Source organism: Hemitrygon akajei, chromosome 1 (assembly GCF_048418815.1).
Source record: "Hemitrygon akajei chromosome 1, sHemAka1.3, whole genome shotgun sequence".
Lineage (NCBI taxonomy): Eukaryota > Metazoa > Chordata > Chondrichthyes > Myliobatiformes > Dasyatidae > Hemitrygon > Hemitrygon akajei.
In genome coordinates this window covers 27,182,646-27,201,224 of record NC_133124.1, presented here as the reverse complement: position 1 = coordinate 27,201,224, position 18,579 = coordinate 27,182,646, and the positions used below count along the sequence as shown (strand labels likewise).

Here is an 18,579-nt window from a genome sequence, read left to right as displayed (position 1 = left end):
GAGCTGGCATGGTGAATGGCAGGGGACATGTTTAGACTGAATATAATGTGAAAAGTTTGATGTCATACACTTTGATATGCCAGAAATTAAGACAAGAGATTAAAATGTATTGATGTTCTGAGAAACCTGTGTCTCCTTCCACACAAATTGCTGAAATTTAATAAGTTGGTTGAGCAAGAAATTAGGAAGATAAATGGCATGGTGCCCTTTATTGCAAGAGAATTTGAGGAGCCTGCAGGGAACTCTAGGGTTAATGGCAACTCGCTGTTATAAAATTCTTACATTTCCCAGAAATTTGGAATGAAACTCACTCTGTGTTGGGAAGTAAAATTAGGACCATAAGACATAGCAACAGAAATAGGCAATTTGGCCCATCAAGTCTATTCCACCATTTCACCATGGCTCATTTATTATACCTCTCAATACCATTCTCCTGCCTTCTCCCCATAACTGTTGATGTCCTGACTATTCAAGAATCTATCAACCTCTGCTTTAAGTAAACTTATAGACCTGCCCTCACAACCATTCGTGGTGATGAATACCACAGATTCACTATCCTCTGGCTAAAGAAATTTCTACTCGTCTCTATTCTAAAGGGACATCCTTCTATTCTGGGGCTTTGCCCTCTGGTCCTAGGTGCTCCAACTTTGGAAACATTATCTCCACATCCACTTTATCTAGGTATTTCAATATTCGATAGCTTCAATGAGATCCCCACTAATTCTTCTAAAGTCCAGTGATAACAGGACCAGAATGATCAAATATTCCTCATATGTTAACCCTTTCATTCCCGGAATAATTCCTGTGAACTTCCTTTGGAACCTCTATAATGCCAGCACATCTTTTCTTCGATAAGGGGCCCAATACTGCTCACAATACTCCAGGTGGTCTGACCAATGTCTTTTAAAGCCTCAACATTACATCCTTGCTCTTATATTCTAGTCCTTCTAAAATTAAAGCTGACTTTGCATTTGCCTTCCTCACCACCAATTCACCTTGCAAGTTAACCTTTGGGGAATTCACGAGGACTCCATATTCCCTTTGCACCTCTGATTTTTGAATTTTATCCCAGTTTAGAACATAGTCCACACTTTTATTCCTTCTACCAAAGTGCATGACCATACATTTCCTTGCACTATGTTCCATCTGTTGTTCTCTCAAAAGTTTAAGTCCTTTTGCACATTCCTTTCTTCCTCAACACTAGCTGCCCCTCCATCTACCTCTGTATCATCCACAAACTTGGCCACAAAGCCATCAATTCTGTCATCCAAATTATTGACATACAACATGAAAAGAAGTGGTCCCATTACCAACCTCTGTGGAACTTTACCAGTCACTGGAAGCCACCCAGAAAAAACCCTTTTATTCCGCTCTTTGCCTCCTGCCAGTCAGCCAATCTTCTATCCATGCTAGTATCTTTCCTCAAAGAATTCCAACAAGTTTCTCAGGCAAAATTTCCCCATGCTGACTTTGGCTTATTTTATCACGTGCCTTTAAGTATCCTGAAATCTCGTCCTTAATAATGAACTCCAACATCTTTCCATTCACTGACATCAGGCCAAATGGCCTATAATTTCCTTTCTTCTGCTTCCCTCTCTTAAAGAGTGGAGTGACATCTGCAATTTTCCAGTCATAGAACATAGAACATAGAATAGTACAGCACATTACAAGCCCTTCAGCCCACAATGTTGTGCCGACCCTCAAACCCTGCCTCCCATATAACCCCCCACCTTAAATTCTTCCATATACCTGTCTAGTAGTCTCTTAAACTTCACTAGTGTATCTGCCTCCACCACTGACTCAGGCAGTGCATTCCACGCACCAACCACTCTGAGTGAAAAACCTTCCTCTAGTATCCCCCTTGAACTTCCCTCCCCTTACCTTAAAGCCATGTCCTCTTGTACTGAGCAGTGGTGCCTTGGGGAAGAGGCGCTGGCTGTCCACTCTGTCTATTCCTCTTAATATCTTGTACACCTCTATCATGTCTCCTCTCATCCTCCTTCTCTCCAAAGAGTAAAGCCCTAGCTCCCTTAATCTCTGATCATAATCCATACTCTGTAAACCAGGCAGCATCCTGGTAAATCTGCTCTGTACCCTTTCCAATGCTTCCACATCCTTCCTATAGTGAGGTGACCAGAACTGGACACAGTACTCCAAGTGTGGCCTAACTAGAGTTTTTTAGAGCTGCATCATTACATTGCATCTCTTAAACTCTATCCCTTGACTTATGAAAGCTAACACCCCATAAGCTTTCTTAACTACCATATCTACCTGTGAGGCAACTTTCAGGGATCTGTGGACATGTACCGCCAGATCCCTCTGCTCCTCCACACTTCCAAGTATCCTGCCATTTACTTTGTACTCTGCCTTGGAGTTTGTCCTTCCAAAGTGTACCACCTCACACTTCTCTGGGTTGAACTCTATCTGCCACTTCTCAGCTCACTTCTGCATCCTATCAATGTCTCTCTGCAATCTTTGACAATCCTCTACACTATCTACAACACCACCAACCTTTGTGTCATCTGCAAACTTGCCAACCCACCCTTCTACCCTCACATCCAGGTCATTAATAAAAATCACAGTAAGTAGAGGTCCCAGAACAGATCCTTGTGGGACACCACTAGTCACAACCCTCCAATCTGAATGTACTCCCTCCACCACAACCCTCTGTCTTCTGCAGGCAAGCCAATTCTGAATCCACCTGGCCAAACTTCCCTGGACCCCATGCCTTCTGACTTTCTGAATAAGCCTATTGTGTGGAACCTTGTCAAATGCCTTACTAAAATCCATGTAGATCACATCCACTGCACTACCCTCATTTATATGCCTGGTCACCACCTCAAAGAATTCTATCAGGCATGTTAGGCACGATCTGCCCTTCACAAAGCCATGCTGACTGTCCCTGATCAGACCACGATTCTCTAAATGCCTATAGATCCTATCTCTAAGAATGTTTTCCAACAGCTTTCCCACCACAGACGTAAGGCTCACTGGTCTATAATTACCTGGACTATCCCTACTACCTTTTTTGAACAAGGGGACAACATTAGACTCCCTCCAATCCTCCGGTACCATTCCCGTGGACAACGAGGACATAAAGATCCTAGCCAGAGGCTCAGCAATCTCTTCCCTCGCCTCGTGGAGCAGCCTTGGGAATATTCCGTCAGGCCCCGGGGACTTATCCGTCCTAATGTATTTTAACAACTCCAGCACCTCCTCTCCCTTAATATCAACATGCTCCAGAACATCAACCTCACTCATGTTGTCCTCACCGTCATCAAGTTCCCTCTCAGTGGTGAATACCGAAGAGAAGTATTCATTGAGGACCTCGCTCACTTCCACAGCCTCCAGGCACATCTTCGCACTTTTATCTCTAATCGGTCCTACCTTCACTCCTATCATCCTTTTGTTCTTCACATAATTGAAGAATGCCTTGGGGTTTTTCTTTACCCTACTCGCCAAGGCCTTCTCATGCCCCCTTCTTGCTCTTCTCAGCCCCTTCTTAAGCTCCTTTCTTGCTACCCTATATTCCTCAATAGACCCATCTGATCCTTGCTTCCTAAACCTCATGCATGCTGTCTTCTTCCACCTGACTAGATTTTCCACTTCACTTGTCACCCATGGTTCCTTCACCCTACCATTCTTTATCTTCCTCACCGGGACAAATTTATCCCTAACATCCTGCAAGAGATCCTTAAACATCGACCACATGTCCATAGTACATTTCCCTGCAAAAACATCATCCCAATTCACACCCGCAAGTTCTAGCCTTATAGCCTCATAATTTGCCCTTCCCCAATTAAAAATTTTCCTGTCCTCTCTGATTCTATCCTTTTACATGATAATGCTAAAGGTCAGGGAGCGGTGATCACTTTCCCCCAGATGCTCACCCACTGACAGATCTGTGACCTGACCCAGTTCGTTACCTAATACTAGATCTAGTATTGCAATCCCCCTAGTCGGCCTGTCAACATACTGTGACAGGAATCTATCCTGGACACACTTAACAAACTCTGCCCTATCTAAACCCTTGGAACTAATCAAGTGCCAATCAATATTAGGGAAGTTAAAGTCGCCCATGATAACAACCCTGTTATTTTTGCACCTTTCCAAAATCTGTCTCCCAATCTGCTCCTCGGTATCTCTGCTGCTACCAGGGGGCCTATAGAATACCCCCAGTAGAGTAGCTGCTCCCTTCCTGTTCCTGACTTCCACCCATACTGACTCAAATGAGGATCCTGCTACATTACCCACCCTTTCTGCAGCTGTAATAGTATCCCTGACCATTAATGCCACCCCTCCTCCCCTTCCCCCCCCCCCCATCCCTTTTAAAGCACTGAAATCCAGGAATATTGAGAATCCATTCCTGCCCTGGTGCCAGCCAAGTCTCCGTAATGGCCACTACATCATAATTCCATGTATGTATCCAAGCTCTCAGTTCATCACCTTCGTTCCTGATGCTTCTTGCATTGAAGTACACACACTTTAGCCCTTCTACCCTACTACCTTTATACCCTTTATTCTGCTGCTCTTTCCTCAAAGCCTCTGGAATCATTCCAGAAACTAGTGATTCTTGAAAGATCATTACTAATGCCTCCACAATCTCTTCAGCTACATCTTTCAAGACCCTGGTGCGTTACTGGTCTAGGTTATTTATCTACCTTCAGATCTTTCAGCTTCCCAAGCACCACCTCCTTAGTAATAGCAATTGCACTCACTTCTGCCCCTAGACACACTCAAATTGCTGGTATACAGCTATTATTTTCCACAGCAAAGACTGAAGCAAAATACTTATTAAGTTCATGTGTCATTTCTTTGTCCCCATTACTACCTCTCCAGCATAGTTTTCCAGTGGTCCGATATCGCCTCTCACCTCTGTTTTACTTTTTGTATATCTGAAAAAACTTTTTGTATCCTCTTTGATATTATTGGCTGGGCTTACTTTTATATCTTTTCTCTCCTTGTGACTTTTTTTGTTGCCTTTGGTTGGTATTTAAAAGCTTCTCAATCCTCTAGCTTTCCATTAATTTTTAATATATTAAAGAGTATCATAAACAAGGCGGATGAACTTGGAGCGTGGATCAATATGTGGAACTATGACATTGAGGCCATTACAGAGACTTGGATGTCTCAGGAGCAGGAATGGCTGCTGAGTGTGCCAGGCCTTAGATGTTTCAAAAAGAACAGGGAGGGAGGCAAAAGAGATGGGGGCATGGCATTGCTAATTAGTGTCACAGCTGCAGAAAAGGAGGAAGTCATGGAGGGATGGTCTACTGAGCCAGTGTGGGTGGAAGTCAGAGACAGGAAAGGGGCAATAACTCTTTTGGGTGTTTTTTATAGACTCTTTCCCCCTCCCCCCAATAGCAACAGGGATAGGGAGGCAGATTCTGGAACGCTGCAATGATAGTGTTGTTATAATGGGATATTTAACTTTCCTAATATTGATAGGCATGTCCTTAGATCAAGGGGTTTAGATGGGGTGGAATTTGTTAGCTGTGTTCAGTAAGGTTTCCTTATGTAGATAAGCCAACTAGAGAACCTGGTCAGGTGTCAGATCCCTTGGTGGGAGAGCATTTTGGAAGTAGTGACCACAACTCAATCTCCTTCACCATGGCACTGGAGAGGGATAGGAGCAGACAATTTGGGAAAACATTTAACTGGGGTAGAGGGGGAAATACGGTGCGATTAGGCAGGAACATGGGAGCATAAATTGGGAGCAGATGTTTTCAGGGAAATGCATGGCAGAAATGTGGCAAATGTTCAGGGAACATTTGCATGGAGTTCTGCAGAGTTATGTTCCAGTGAGACAGGGAAAGGATGGTAGGGTTAAAGAAGCATGGTGTACAAAGGATATAGAAAATCTTGTTAAGAAGAAAAAAAAGCTTATGAAAGGTTCAAGAAACTAGATACTGTTAGAGCTCCAGAAAGTTACAAGGTTGCTAGGAAGGAGCTTAAGAAAGGAATTAGGAGAGCCAGAAGGGGCCATGAGAAGGCCTTTGTGGGCAGGATTAAGGAAAACCCCAAGGCATTCTACAAGTATGTGAAGAGCAAGAGAATGAGTAATATGAGAATAGGGCCATTCGGGTGCAATTCTGGAAGCGTGCATGGAGTTGGAGGAGGTAGCAGAGGTATTTAATGAATACTTCGCTTCAGTATTCACCAGGGAAAAAGACTTTGCAGTTGTGGGGATGTCTTGCAGAGGACTGAAATGCTTGAGCATATAGACGTTAAGAAAGAGGATGTGTTGGAGCTTTTGAAAAGCATTAAGTTAGATAAGTTAAGGACTCTCCTACACCCACCGATGACCCCTTCTCCTGTCTTCAACCCTCCTCCACTTCATGGACACCCTGCTCTGGATCTCTTTATTGCTAATTGCTGATGGGACATCATCCATCTTGACTTCGCCACACCCTGTTCCAATTCCAACCTCACTCCTTCCGAACGCTCTGCTCTCCGCTCCCTCCGCACCAATCCCAACCTCACTATAAAACCTGCTGATAAGGGGGGAGCTGTTGTTGTCTAGCGTACTGACCTCTACCTGGCCGAGGCACAGTGACAACTCTCTGATACCTCCTCTTATTTACCCCTTGATCATGATCCCACTAAGGAGCACCAGGCCATTGTCTCCAAAACCATCACCAACCTTTTTAGCTCTGGGGATCTCCCATCCACTGCCACAAACCTCATAGTTCCCACACCCTGCACTTCCCGTTTCTACCTCCTACCCAAGATCCACAAACCTGCCTGTCCAGGTAGACCTATTGTCTCAGCTTGCTCCTGCCCCACTGAACTCATTTCTGCATACCTTGACACTGTCTTATCCACCCCCCCCCTTGTTCAATCTCTTCCCACCTATGTTCGTGACACTTCTCATGCTTTGAATTTTTTCAATGATTTTAAGTTCCCTGGCCCCCTCCGTCTTATTTTCACCATGGACATCCAGTCCCTATATACCTCCATCCCCCACCGAGATGGTCTCGAAGCTCTTCGATCTTTTTGGATTCCAGACCTAACCAAATCCCCTCTACCACCACTCTCCTCCGTCTAGCGGAATTAGTTCTTACTCTCAATAATTTCTCCTTTGGCTCCTCCCACTTCCTCCAAACCAAGGGTGTAGCCATGGGCACCCATATGGGTCCCAGTTATGCCTGCCTTTTTGTTGACTTTGTGGAACAGTCCGTGTTCCAAAGCTATACCGGTATCCATACCCCTCTTTTCCTTCGCTACATCGACGACTGCATTGGCGTTGCCTCTTGCACGCGTGCCGAGCTCGTCGACTTCATTAACTTTGCCTCTGACTTTCACCCTGCCCTCAAATTTACCTGGTCCATTTCTGACACCTCCCTCCCCTTTCTTGATCTTTCTGTCTCCATCTCTGGAGACGGCCTATCTACTGATAGCTACTATAAGCCTACAGACTCTCACAGCTACCTGGACTATTCCTCTTCCCACCCTGTCTCTTGCAAAAAGGCTATCCCCTTCTCACAATTCCTCAGTCTCCGCCGCATCTGCTGTCAGGATGAGGCTTTTCTTTCCAGGACGAAGGAGATGTCTTCCTTTTTTAAACAAAGGGGCTTCCCTTCGTCCACCATCAACTCTGCTCTCAAATGCATCTCTCCCATTTCCCGCACATCTGCCCTCACCCCATCCACCCGCCACCCCCACTCGGGATAGGGTACCCCTTGTCCTTACCTACCACCCCACCAGCCTCCAGGTCCAACATATAATTCTCCGTAACTTCCGCCACCTCCAACGGGATCCCACTACCAAACACGTTTTTCCCTCCCCCCCCCCCTCTGCTTTTCGCAGGGATCGCTCCCTACGTGACTCCCTTGTCCACTCGTCCCCCCCATCCCTTCCCACCGATCTCCCTCCTGACACTTATCCTTGCAAGCGGAACAAGTGCTACACCTGCCCTTACACTTCCTCCCTCACCACCATTCAGGGCCCCAGACAGTCCTTCCAGGTGAGGCGACACTTCACCTGTGAGTCGGGTGGTGTGGTATACTGCGTCCGGTGCTCCCGGTGTGGCCTTTTATATATTGGTGAGACCAGACGCAGACTGGGAGACCGTTTCGCGGAACACCTACGCTCAGTCCGCCAGAAAAAGCAGGATCTCCCAGTGGCCACACATTTTAATTCCACGTCCCATTCCCATTCTGATATGTCTATCCATGGCCTCCTCTATTGTCAAAATGAATCCAAACTCAAGTTGGAGGAACAACACCTTATATACTGGCTGGGTAGCCTCCAACCTGATGGCATGAACATTGATTTCTCTAACTTCCGTTACTGCCCCTCCTCCCCTTCTTACCCCATCCCTGACATATTTAGTTGTTTGCCTGTTCTCCATCTCCCTCTGGTGCTCCCCCCCACCTTCTTTCTCCTGAGGCCTCCAGTCCCATGATCCTTTCCCTTCTCCAGCTCTGTATCACTTTCGCCAATCACCTTTCCAGCTCTTAGCTTCATCCCACCCCCTCCAGTCTTCTATCATTTCGCATTTCTCCCTCCCCCCACTACTTTCAAATCTCTTAGTGTCTTTCCTTTCGGTTAGTCCTGACGAAGGGTCTCGGCCCGAAACGTCCACAGCACTTCTCCCTATAGATGCTGCCTGGCCTGCTGTGTTCTACCAGCATTTTGTGTGTGTGTTGTTGTTTGAATTTCCAGCATCTGCAGATTTCCTCGTGATTGCAAGTTAGATAAGTCAACAGGACCGGATAAGAAATACCCCAGGCTACTATGGGAAATGAGGGTGGAGATTGCTGAGCCTCTTGCCATGATCTTTGCATCATCAATAGGGATAGGAGAAGTGCTGGAGGATTGGAGGGTTACCAATGTTGTTCCCTTGTTCAAGAAAGGGATTAGAGATAACCCAGGAAATTATAGACCAGTGACTTTGACTTCAGTGGTGGGCAAATTGTTGGAGAAGATCCTGAGAGGCAGGATTTATGAGCATTTGTAGAGACATAATCTGATTAGGGATAATCAGCATGGCTTTGTCAAGGGCAGATCATGCCTTACGAGCCTGATTGAGTTCTTTGAGGATGTAACAAAACACATTGATGAAGGTAGAGCAGTGGATGTAGTGTATATGGATTTCAGTAAGCCATTTGATAAGGTTCCCCATGCAAGGTTCTTTCAGAAAGAAATGAGGCATGGGATCCAAGGAGACCTTGCTTTGTGGATCCAGAATTGGCTTGCCCAAAGGGTGGTTGTAGATGGTTCGTATTCTACATGGAGGTCAGTGACCAGTTGGTATTCCACAGAGGTCTCTTCTGGACCCTTCCTCTTTGTGATTTTTTATAAATGACTTGGATGAAGAAGTAGAAGAGTGGGTTAGTAGGTTTGCTGATGACACAAAGGTTGGGGGTGTTGTGGATAGTCTGGAGGGTTGTCAGAGGTTACAGCAGGACATTGATAGGATGCAGAACTGGGCTGAAAAGTGGCAGAGGGACTTCAACCCAGATAAGTATGAAGTGGTTCATTTTGGTATGTCAAGTTTGAAGACAGAATATAATATTAATGGTAAGATTCTTGGCAGTATGGAGGATCTGAGAGATCTTGGGGTCCGTGTCCATAGGGCACTCAAAGCTGCTGTGCAGGTTGACTCTGTGGTTAAGAAGGCATACAGTGTATTGGCCTTCATCAATCGTGGAGTTGAATTTAGGAACTGAGAGGTAATGTTGCAGCTATATAAGACTCCACTTGGAGTACTGTGTTCAGTTCTGGTCACCTCACTACAGGAAGGATGTGGAGAGTCCAGAGGAGTTTTCAAGGATATTGCCTGGATTGGAGGGTGTAACTTAGGTTGAGTGAACTTGGCCTTTTCTCCTTGGAACAATGGAGGATGAGAGGTGGCCTGATAGAGGCCTGGGAAAAAGCCTCTGGCTATCAAAACAATCAATGCCTCTCATCATATACACCTCTATGTCATATGTCATCCTCCTCTATGTCATATGTCATCCTCCACAGCATTATCCAAAGGGGATATTTGTTCCTGAGGGGAATAGGGGAACCCAGCACTGACTGCTTACTCTCCTTGTTTATCCTGGTGCTCATCCATCTACTATCTGGAGCCTGTACTCTGAGTTTGATGATCTCAGTAAAAGTATTATGTATGAGGTTTTCAGCCTCCCGTAGGGTCCTGAATATATCTCGCTCCAGCTCCAGTTTCTTGACCTTTTCAGTCTAGAGTTGAAGTTCAATGCTCTTAATGCAGATGTAATCATTAGGGAGACCATTAGGTACCCTGCAATTCCATATCTTACAGGAGAAGCATTCCACTGTCTTAGCAACTATCCTATCTACACTTACCATACCTTTGGCTCTAACTTCTTGAGCTCAAGTTCTGCAATCATCTAAATGATTCAGAACGACTCAGCATCCTCAGCTGCCAACTGTTCTTGGTGAAGCCTATTGAGCCAAAGCCTGACAACTCCAACACTGTCCTACTCCAACAAAGGCTGCTCTGCTTACACCTCACTTCTTTTTAATTGGCCTCTGTTAAGCTACTCATAACACAAGTAATCTCCTGCTTGGCAGACAAAATAGAGTACATAATACCAGAGGATTAATGATTAAGCATCAACTTTATTCATTATATACATTCAGATGTGGTGTGTTGGCATTGTGAGAGTGTGGAATGAGCTGCCAGCACAAGTGGTCCATGTGAGCTCAATTTCAGAGTTGAAGAGAAGCTTGGATGGGTACATGGATGGTAGAGGTATGGAGGGCTGTGGTCCCAGTGCAGGTCAATAGGAATAAGCAGTTTCAATGGGTTCATCATGGGCTAGATGAGCCAAAGGGTCTGTTTCTGTGCTGTGTTTTTCTGACTCTGATATGCGACAAAAAGTAATATTTAAGAATTGCAAAGAATTATACAAAATAAGTTAGAAGTATAGAAATGGAATAAAATGTGCATAAATACATAAATTACTTAAGCCCATTATCTCTACTGGGGTATGGGCCACCCACAGCAGCTTGGGCTAGTCTTTCAAGTTACCCCAGGTGTAGCCCATCTTGTCCTTCCTCTCCCAGGGATGAGCTCCTTTTGGCATTTCTGTAGCATTTCTAGGGTTTTTATGGGATGGGTTTGCCAGTCCAATGGCAAACCTCCTTCTTTCACTGCCAGGCTTGGGACCCTCAATGGTAGAGTTCTGAATACATAAATACCAACATATATTTACAATGTAAGCAACACTATAAAAAGTGGCTTATAAGGTGTTTACAGTGCAGTGTCTGAGGTAATAGAGGAGGGTGGCAGCTAACTGGAATGATTGATTACATTTTAAAAATTGAAACAATTTTTCCAACTCTATTTCTTGACATAGAGATAATGTGACATTTTTAGTGATGTAGATTTGTTTTGGTGTAGTTTTTTTTTCAAAATTTTAATGTTGGTGTAGAGCATCTGACTTGTTACCCATGATTGACAGTGAAACCCCCTTGGTTTCCTTGGGCTGCATAAGAATAGGGAATATACACTCCAATCCCAACAAACCCATGAGATGGCTCTTCCACCCCAAAGACCAGTTTGTGTGGATACTGTGTAATTTGCTACCCTGTTACAAATTCAGTGCCAAGAAATAACGGACAGCACACTACATACAGACAGACAGACATACTTTATTGATCCCGAGGGAAATTAGGTTTCGTTACAGCCGCACCAACCAAGAATAGTGTAGAAATATAGCAATATAAAACCATAAATAATTAAATAATAGTAAGTTAATCATGCCAAGTGGAAATAAGTCCAGGACCAGCCTGTTCGCTCAGGATGTCTGACACTCCGAGGGAGGAGTTGTAAAGTTTGATGGCCACAGGCAGGAATGTCTTCCTACGACGCTCAGTGTTACATCTCAGTGGAATGAGTCTCTGGCTGAATGTTCTCCTGTGCCTAACCAGTACATTATGGAGTGGATGGGAGTCATTGTCCAAGATTGTCCAATACAGAGTATTGGCCTTAATTAATCATGGAATTGAATTTAGGAGCCAAGAGGTAATGTTGCAGCTATATAGGACTCTGGTCAGACCCCACTTGGGGTACTGTGCTCAATTCTGGTCACTCCACTACAGGAAGGATGTGGAAACTATAGAAAGGATGCAAAGGAGATTTACAAGGACATTGCCTGTATTGGGGAGCATGCCTTATGAGAATGAGTTGAGTGAACTCAGCCTTTTCTCGGAGTGACTGAGGATGACAGGTGACCTGATAGAGGTGTATAAGATGATGAGAGGCATTGATCATGTGGATGGTCAGAGGCTTTTTCCCAGGGCTGAAGTGGTTGCCACAAGAGGACGCAGGTTTAAGGTGCTGGGGAGTAGGTACAGAGGAGATGTCAGAGGTAAGTTTTTTACTCATAAGAGTGGTGAGTGCATGAAATGGGCTGCTGGCTACGGTGGTGGAGGTGGATAAGATAGGGTCTTTTAAGAGACTTTTGGATAGGTATGTGGAGCTTAGAAAAATAGAGGGCTGTGGGTAAGCTAGTAATTTCTAAGTTAGGGACATGTTCAGCACAACTTTGAGGGCCGAAGGGCCTGTATTGTGCTGTAGGTTTTCTATGTTTCTTAAAGTCATATTCACCGATCCTCAGTCAACTGCAGACCCTTGCTCCATCGAATCACAGTCCGCCACCGGGTCGAATCCTACGACTGGTTCTCTTCAGTGCTTTCCCTTTTCTGAACAGAAGACACAGCTCAAATTCCAAAGAACCTGTTATCTCTAACCATAACCCAAACATGGCTTCGACAGAAAGACCATTACGTTAGCAGTGAAACCTTTCCAGAGTTACACTCTTTACCCCACCAAAATTAGTCATGTCCTCATGAGTTTGAGATAATTTGCCACCCCTTCATTACAAAGCACGAAGTCCAGCCCAGGTGTAAATGACAGTGACATGGGTCATCAAGGGAATAGGTGCCACATTCTGTTCCCCATCTATTTGTCTGGGGATCTCTTGACTGACTCTTCAGAATCTCCTTACCCCATCATCTACCTCTTCAGCTTCAGACACTCACTGGACTCTTTCCTGTCTACCTGGGGAGGCCCCTGTCTGTCCATTACTCGTACCTCCGCACAGCTCGGGTCCCCTCATCACTTGTCTGAGCTCATCCTCATGCCCAGTTACTTTATGCCTCATGCCTCCTGTTATTTTCTAGCCACAAACCTGCCTGTCCACTGCTTGATTTCCCCCACCCCCATTTCACTTGCAATGTGCAAGAAGAGTTCGGAATCTCTTCATCAATTATAGGGGAGTTTGTGAAGGGCAGCATATACCACACCCTCACTTACTCAACCTCCGCGTCCATATCACAATTGGGTAGGGTCTAACCCTTCCTGCTGCCAGTCCTTCGGTTCCCCCACGTCGCTGTAGAGCCCTGTTACTAGGTGTAGGGCCCAGCTCAGGCTCTGGGTCAACATGTACCTCTTGTCTCAGAGTTAGAACATGGTTCCGATAGGGAATCTTGACAGGTCCCTTCCCATCCTTAGTTTCACCTGGAAAACTGGTACATTTGGCATCTGACTCTCTACTACATTGGGCGTAGCTGCCCAGCAATCAGCCAACTTGTGCTTCCTGGGTAGCCCCAAATTCTTTATGCAGACTCCATCTCCAGGCATTAGTTGGGAGAACCTAACCTTTTGATCATACCTCCTCTTATTTCCTATATTCTGCTTATAGTTGAGACCTCAACTTGTTCATAAGCCTTTTTCAGCTCCCTTCTCATATCAGGCACATATTTCAGATAAGTCTTCTGTTGTAGATCTTCCCCACCAGTCCCAAAACAGAGGTCAACGGGTAACTTCACTTGTGCCTGAACATCAGATAATACGAGTACCCAGTAGCATTATGCTGTCTACAGTTGTAGCAGTGGACCAGATGTCCAGTATGTTAGCTCCACATGTTCTTTTTACTGATGTCCAAGGTTCTGAGCATATCTAGCAAGGTCTGATTGAACCTTTCGGACTGGGGATCATCCTGTGACCAATAAGGCGTAGTCCTTGACTTCTGGACTCCAAACATGCTCAATATCTCCTGTACGAGCCTACTCTTGAAATCCAGTTCTTGGTTGCTATGTATCCACCTAGGGAGGCCATAATAAATGAAATGCTTCTCCCATAACACTTTGGCCATGATGGATGCCCTCTGTTCCTTAGTAGGGAAGGCATACGCTTATCTGGTGTAGTGATCCGTAATGATTTGCACCACCGCTCAATCCCTACAGCGTCCATAACCATGAATCTTGATCACTTTACTGGACAATAGTTGAACACAGGCTTAAGTACACAATGCACTGGATCAATGCTCAAGGCAATCACACAGCATCCAACGAAATCGATCCCGAACGAGCCCCCACAACAGTTAAAATGCTATCTCAATTCTGATTACAGTAAATGATAACATGATTCATGAAACAGTAACATGGAAAAACCAACAGTGTTGCCAAAAGCAACCCAAGTTTAGGATAAAGCTACTTGACATGATATCCTGAAAGTGAAGCACAGACAATGTAACACAAAATACAGGAAATTTTCGAGGAGTTGGGCTGTTTAGTTACAATTTGACAAATGAGAGTGAGTGAAAATTTGAGTGGAATTACAGTGCCTATAAAAGGTATTCACCTCCCCCCCGCCCCCCCATTGGAAGTTTTCATGTTTTATTGTTTTACAACATTCACTTTAATTTGGCTTTTATGGCATTGTTCAACAGAAAAAGTGAAAACAGATCTCTACAAAGTGATCTAAATTAATTACAAATATAAAACACAAAATAGTTGATTTAAGTATTCACCCCATTCAAGCCAGTATCTTGTAGATGCACTTTTCACAGCAATTACAGCCTTGAGTCTGTGTGGATGGGTCTCTATCAGCTTTGCACATCTGGACACTGCAATTTTTCCCCGTTCTTGACAAAACTGCTCAAGCTCTGTCAGCTTGCAAAGGAATCAAGAGTAAACAGCCCTTTTCAAATCCAGCCACAAATTCTCAATTGGATTGAGATCTGGTCTCTGACTTGGCCACTCCAGAATATTAACTTTATTGTTTTTAAGCCATTCCTGTGTACCTTTGGCTTTATGTTTGGGGTCATTGTCTTGCTGGAAAACAAATTTTCTCCCAAGTTGCAGTTTTCTTGCGCACTGCATCAAAGTTTCCTCCAGAATTTCCCTGCATTCAGTATTTTACTACATTGATTTCACCCTTCACAAGCCTTCCAGGGCCTGCTGCAGTGAAGCAACCCCACAGCATGATGCAGCTTATCACCATGCTATACAGAAGGGATTATGTGTTTTTGATGATGTGTGGTGTTTGGCTTATGCCAAACATAGAATTGTGTCTGATGACCAAAAGACTCAATTTTGGTTTCATCAGACCATAGCGCCTTCTTCCAGCTGACTTCAGAGCCTCCCACCTGCCTTCTGGCAAACTGGCCAAGATTTCATGTGAGTTTTTTCAACAGTGACTCTCTTTGACTTCTTACATAAAGCTGCAACAGGTGAAGCACCTTGGCAACAGTTGTTGAATGCGCAGTCTTTCCCATCTCTGCCACTGAAGCTTATAACTTCTTCAGAGTTGTTATAAGTCTCTAGGTAGCCTCTCTCACTAGTCCCCTTCTTGCTTGGTCACTCAGTGTTTGAGGATGGCCTTCTCTAGGCAGGTTTACAGCTCGGCCATATCCTTTCCATTTTGTGATAATTGACTTTATTGTACTCTAAGGGATATTTGATGGCTTGGAAATTTTCTTGTATCCATCTCCTGACTTGTGCTTTTCAATAACCTTTTTTTGTGGATTTGCTTGGAGTGTTCTTTTGTCTTTATGATACAGTTTTTGCCCGGATATTGGTCCGCCAGCAGTTGGACCTTCCAGTGCAGGTGTATTTTCATTGAGACGCCTTGACTGTGCACAGATCTCCAAATACAGATCTCCATTTATCTAATTATTTGACTTCTATAACCAGTTGGCTGTAGTGGTGATGATTTGTTGTGTCATATTAAAGGGAGTGAATACTTGTGCAATCAATTATTTTGTGTTTTATATTTGTAATAATTTAGATCACTTTGTAGAGATGTTTTCATTTTGACACAGAAGTCTCTTTCTGTTGATTAGTGTCAAAAAATCCAAATTAAATCCACTGTGATTCAATGTTGTAAAACAATAAAACATGAAAACTTTCAAGGGGGGTGAATACTTTTCATATGCACTGTATTTTAAAAATAACTGATAGCCAGGACTGAGACTGGCATTCAGTTAAAGGTCTGTGGTAATTATATATAGAATGTAAGACATTTAAGAATGCCTTACAAGCCAAGTCTAATTGAGGGATTCTGAAAGTTTTTATATTGAATACTAGTTAATCAAGAGTGAGTTACAGGTGGATTTAATTGTGAGATTCTCAGGATTATATGTTGAATAACAGAAAAACAGAAAACATGGCACTGCAAAGGTTAGCATCTGGAACAACAATATGCTGAATGAACTCAGCAAGTCAAACAATATCTGCATGGGTGAGGGTGGGTGGGAGAGGAAGAGTCAGCATTTCAGATCAAAACCATGCATTAGGACTACCGGTAAGAGTGGGGAAGAAAGAGCAGAGAAGGCGTGGTGAGGTGAGGGCTAGTAGGTGATTGATGGACCGAAGAGCATGGCAGCTAGATCAAACCAGGAATGGGAAGGGTAGAGCTGAGAGATGGAGGCAAGTAAATAAACAGAGAGAAGCAGGTTTTTAAAAAAATGCAGACGTAGCCAGCTGGGGGCAAGTGAAGGTGAAGGTGGAGTCAGCTAGGAGGATGGTAAGCAGGAACAGAAAGGCTACCATTGTGATTTGATAAATAACAAGAGTCTTTTGGGGAAAGGACCAAGAACTGGAGGCTGGATGCTGATGAGTTAAATATATAGATAACAGGTGGATGGAAACCAAAGGAGAATGGTGGAGGGGAATGAAAATTAATAATGGAGAGCTGGGGGGGTGGGGGAGGTGGGGGAGAGTATCTAGGAAAAGGGTCAAAAGTAGCAGAGGGTGGAGGGGAGGTTAACACACCAGAAGGGAGAGTAACCTGAGATTGAAAAACCCACAGAAGGAGGAGTCCCTGCAGAAGGCAGAGGGAGTGGGGAGAAGATATTGTCTTGCATTGGGATTGTGTTACAGCTGGTGGAAGAATGATGGGCTGGATGCGGAGACTAGTGGGGTGAAAAGGGAACTGTGTCTCTGTTTTGTTTGGAGGAAGGTGGGGGGGGGGAGAGAGAAGAACCTTATTGAAACAGGGAATGTGAGAGCATTCTCTATCAATGACAGTAAAAGGAAAACCATTTTTCATGAAAAAGGCATTTTAGATATGTTGGAATGCAATGTCTCACATTGAGAGTAGATGGGGGCAGAAGCGGAAGATCTGTGAGAAAGAGATGACATCCTTAGAAGGACAGGCTGGAAAGGAGTGCAATCTGGATAGCTATAGGGGCTAATAGGTTTATAGTAAATGTCAGTGGATAATTTGTCTCCTGAGATGAAATTGGAGAAATCTAGAAAAAGGGAGAGACGATATCCAAGTGAATTCAAGAGTGGGTTGAAAGTTAGTAGTGAAGGTGATAAAATTGACAAGTTCTCCATGGTAATGAAAAAGGAATTAGGGAATGAAAGTTTGTAGCAGGCATTGTTTCAGATAGCCAATTAAGGTGAGTGTCCTTTAATTTGTAGGAAGTGATTTGAGACGAAAGCAAAGTTGTTCAAGGTAAGAATAAGTTCGGCCAGGCAGACGAGTGTTTGTGGAGGGGAACTGCTTGGATTCCGATAATCAGGAATGAGTTAAGGACTCTTTTGTGGCCAGTAACTGCAGTTGCTTGTGTTTGAAACATACCTGCTGACCACATTTTGTGCATCTTTTGATAGTTCATAGCATAGTTGAGGTAGATTAATCTAAATATCACAATATGGTAGAATCATTTATCATAAGTACATAATATCGGCAGAATATTATAGTCACCTTATTAAGTTTGTCTTTGTTGTGATTCCGTTGTAAGAAAGGTTTGTTAAACCCTGAATTATGCTTTCCATTTGAAAGATAATAAAATCACAAATTTTAATTGGTCTTGAAATTAACATGATTTTTGGGAAAACATACAAAAACCATTTAGGAGATAGAAGACTGGGGTTAATTTAATAGTTTGCTTTTATAGATAATTAGTTTCTTGTAGTTTAATGTTGGTTTTCTGATTTTAAAGGTGGAAAGGTTGAAAGTAATTTGATACCTTGCAGAATTTGTGGAAGAACTTTTTTGGCAGCAGCCCGGGTGAGTTACAATATCATATGAATTTCCTTGTATTCTTTACTATTCCTTCATGATTATTGTGTTGTCAGATAATTCAGCTCCTTTGAGACTATGAATTGTTAATTGGATATGATAAATACAGTGGATTCCGATTAATTGGGCCATTGATTCATTGTGGCAACTGCTTATTTGGGACACTATGCCACTTAATTTGGGCAGGTGACTGTTGCCCAACAGGTTCTAACTAGTGTCAGTTTGTGTGGCGGTTAGATACTACACTGTGCTTAGGGCAAACAGTTTTTAAAATAGCATCAGTTGTA

At 43.9% G+C, this 18,579-nt stretch overlaps 1 protein-coding gene across 3 annotated transcripts in view; it reads left to right on the top strand.

The window, feature by feature from the left end:
* Positions 1–18,579, top strand: part of zc2hc1a (zinc finger, C2HC-type containing 1A) — a 67,744-nt gene that overhangs the window by 5,839 nt on the left and 43,326 nt on the right. For all 3 annotated transcript variants that reach the window (XM_073040047.1, XM_073040037.1, XM_073040056.1), the window contains one exon: positions 18,213–18,280. In XM_073040047.1, coding sequence (XP_072896148.1) covers positions 18,213–18,280 — 68 coding nt within the window. The remainder of the gene's footprint in view (positions 1–18,212; positions 18,281–18,579) is intronic.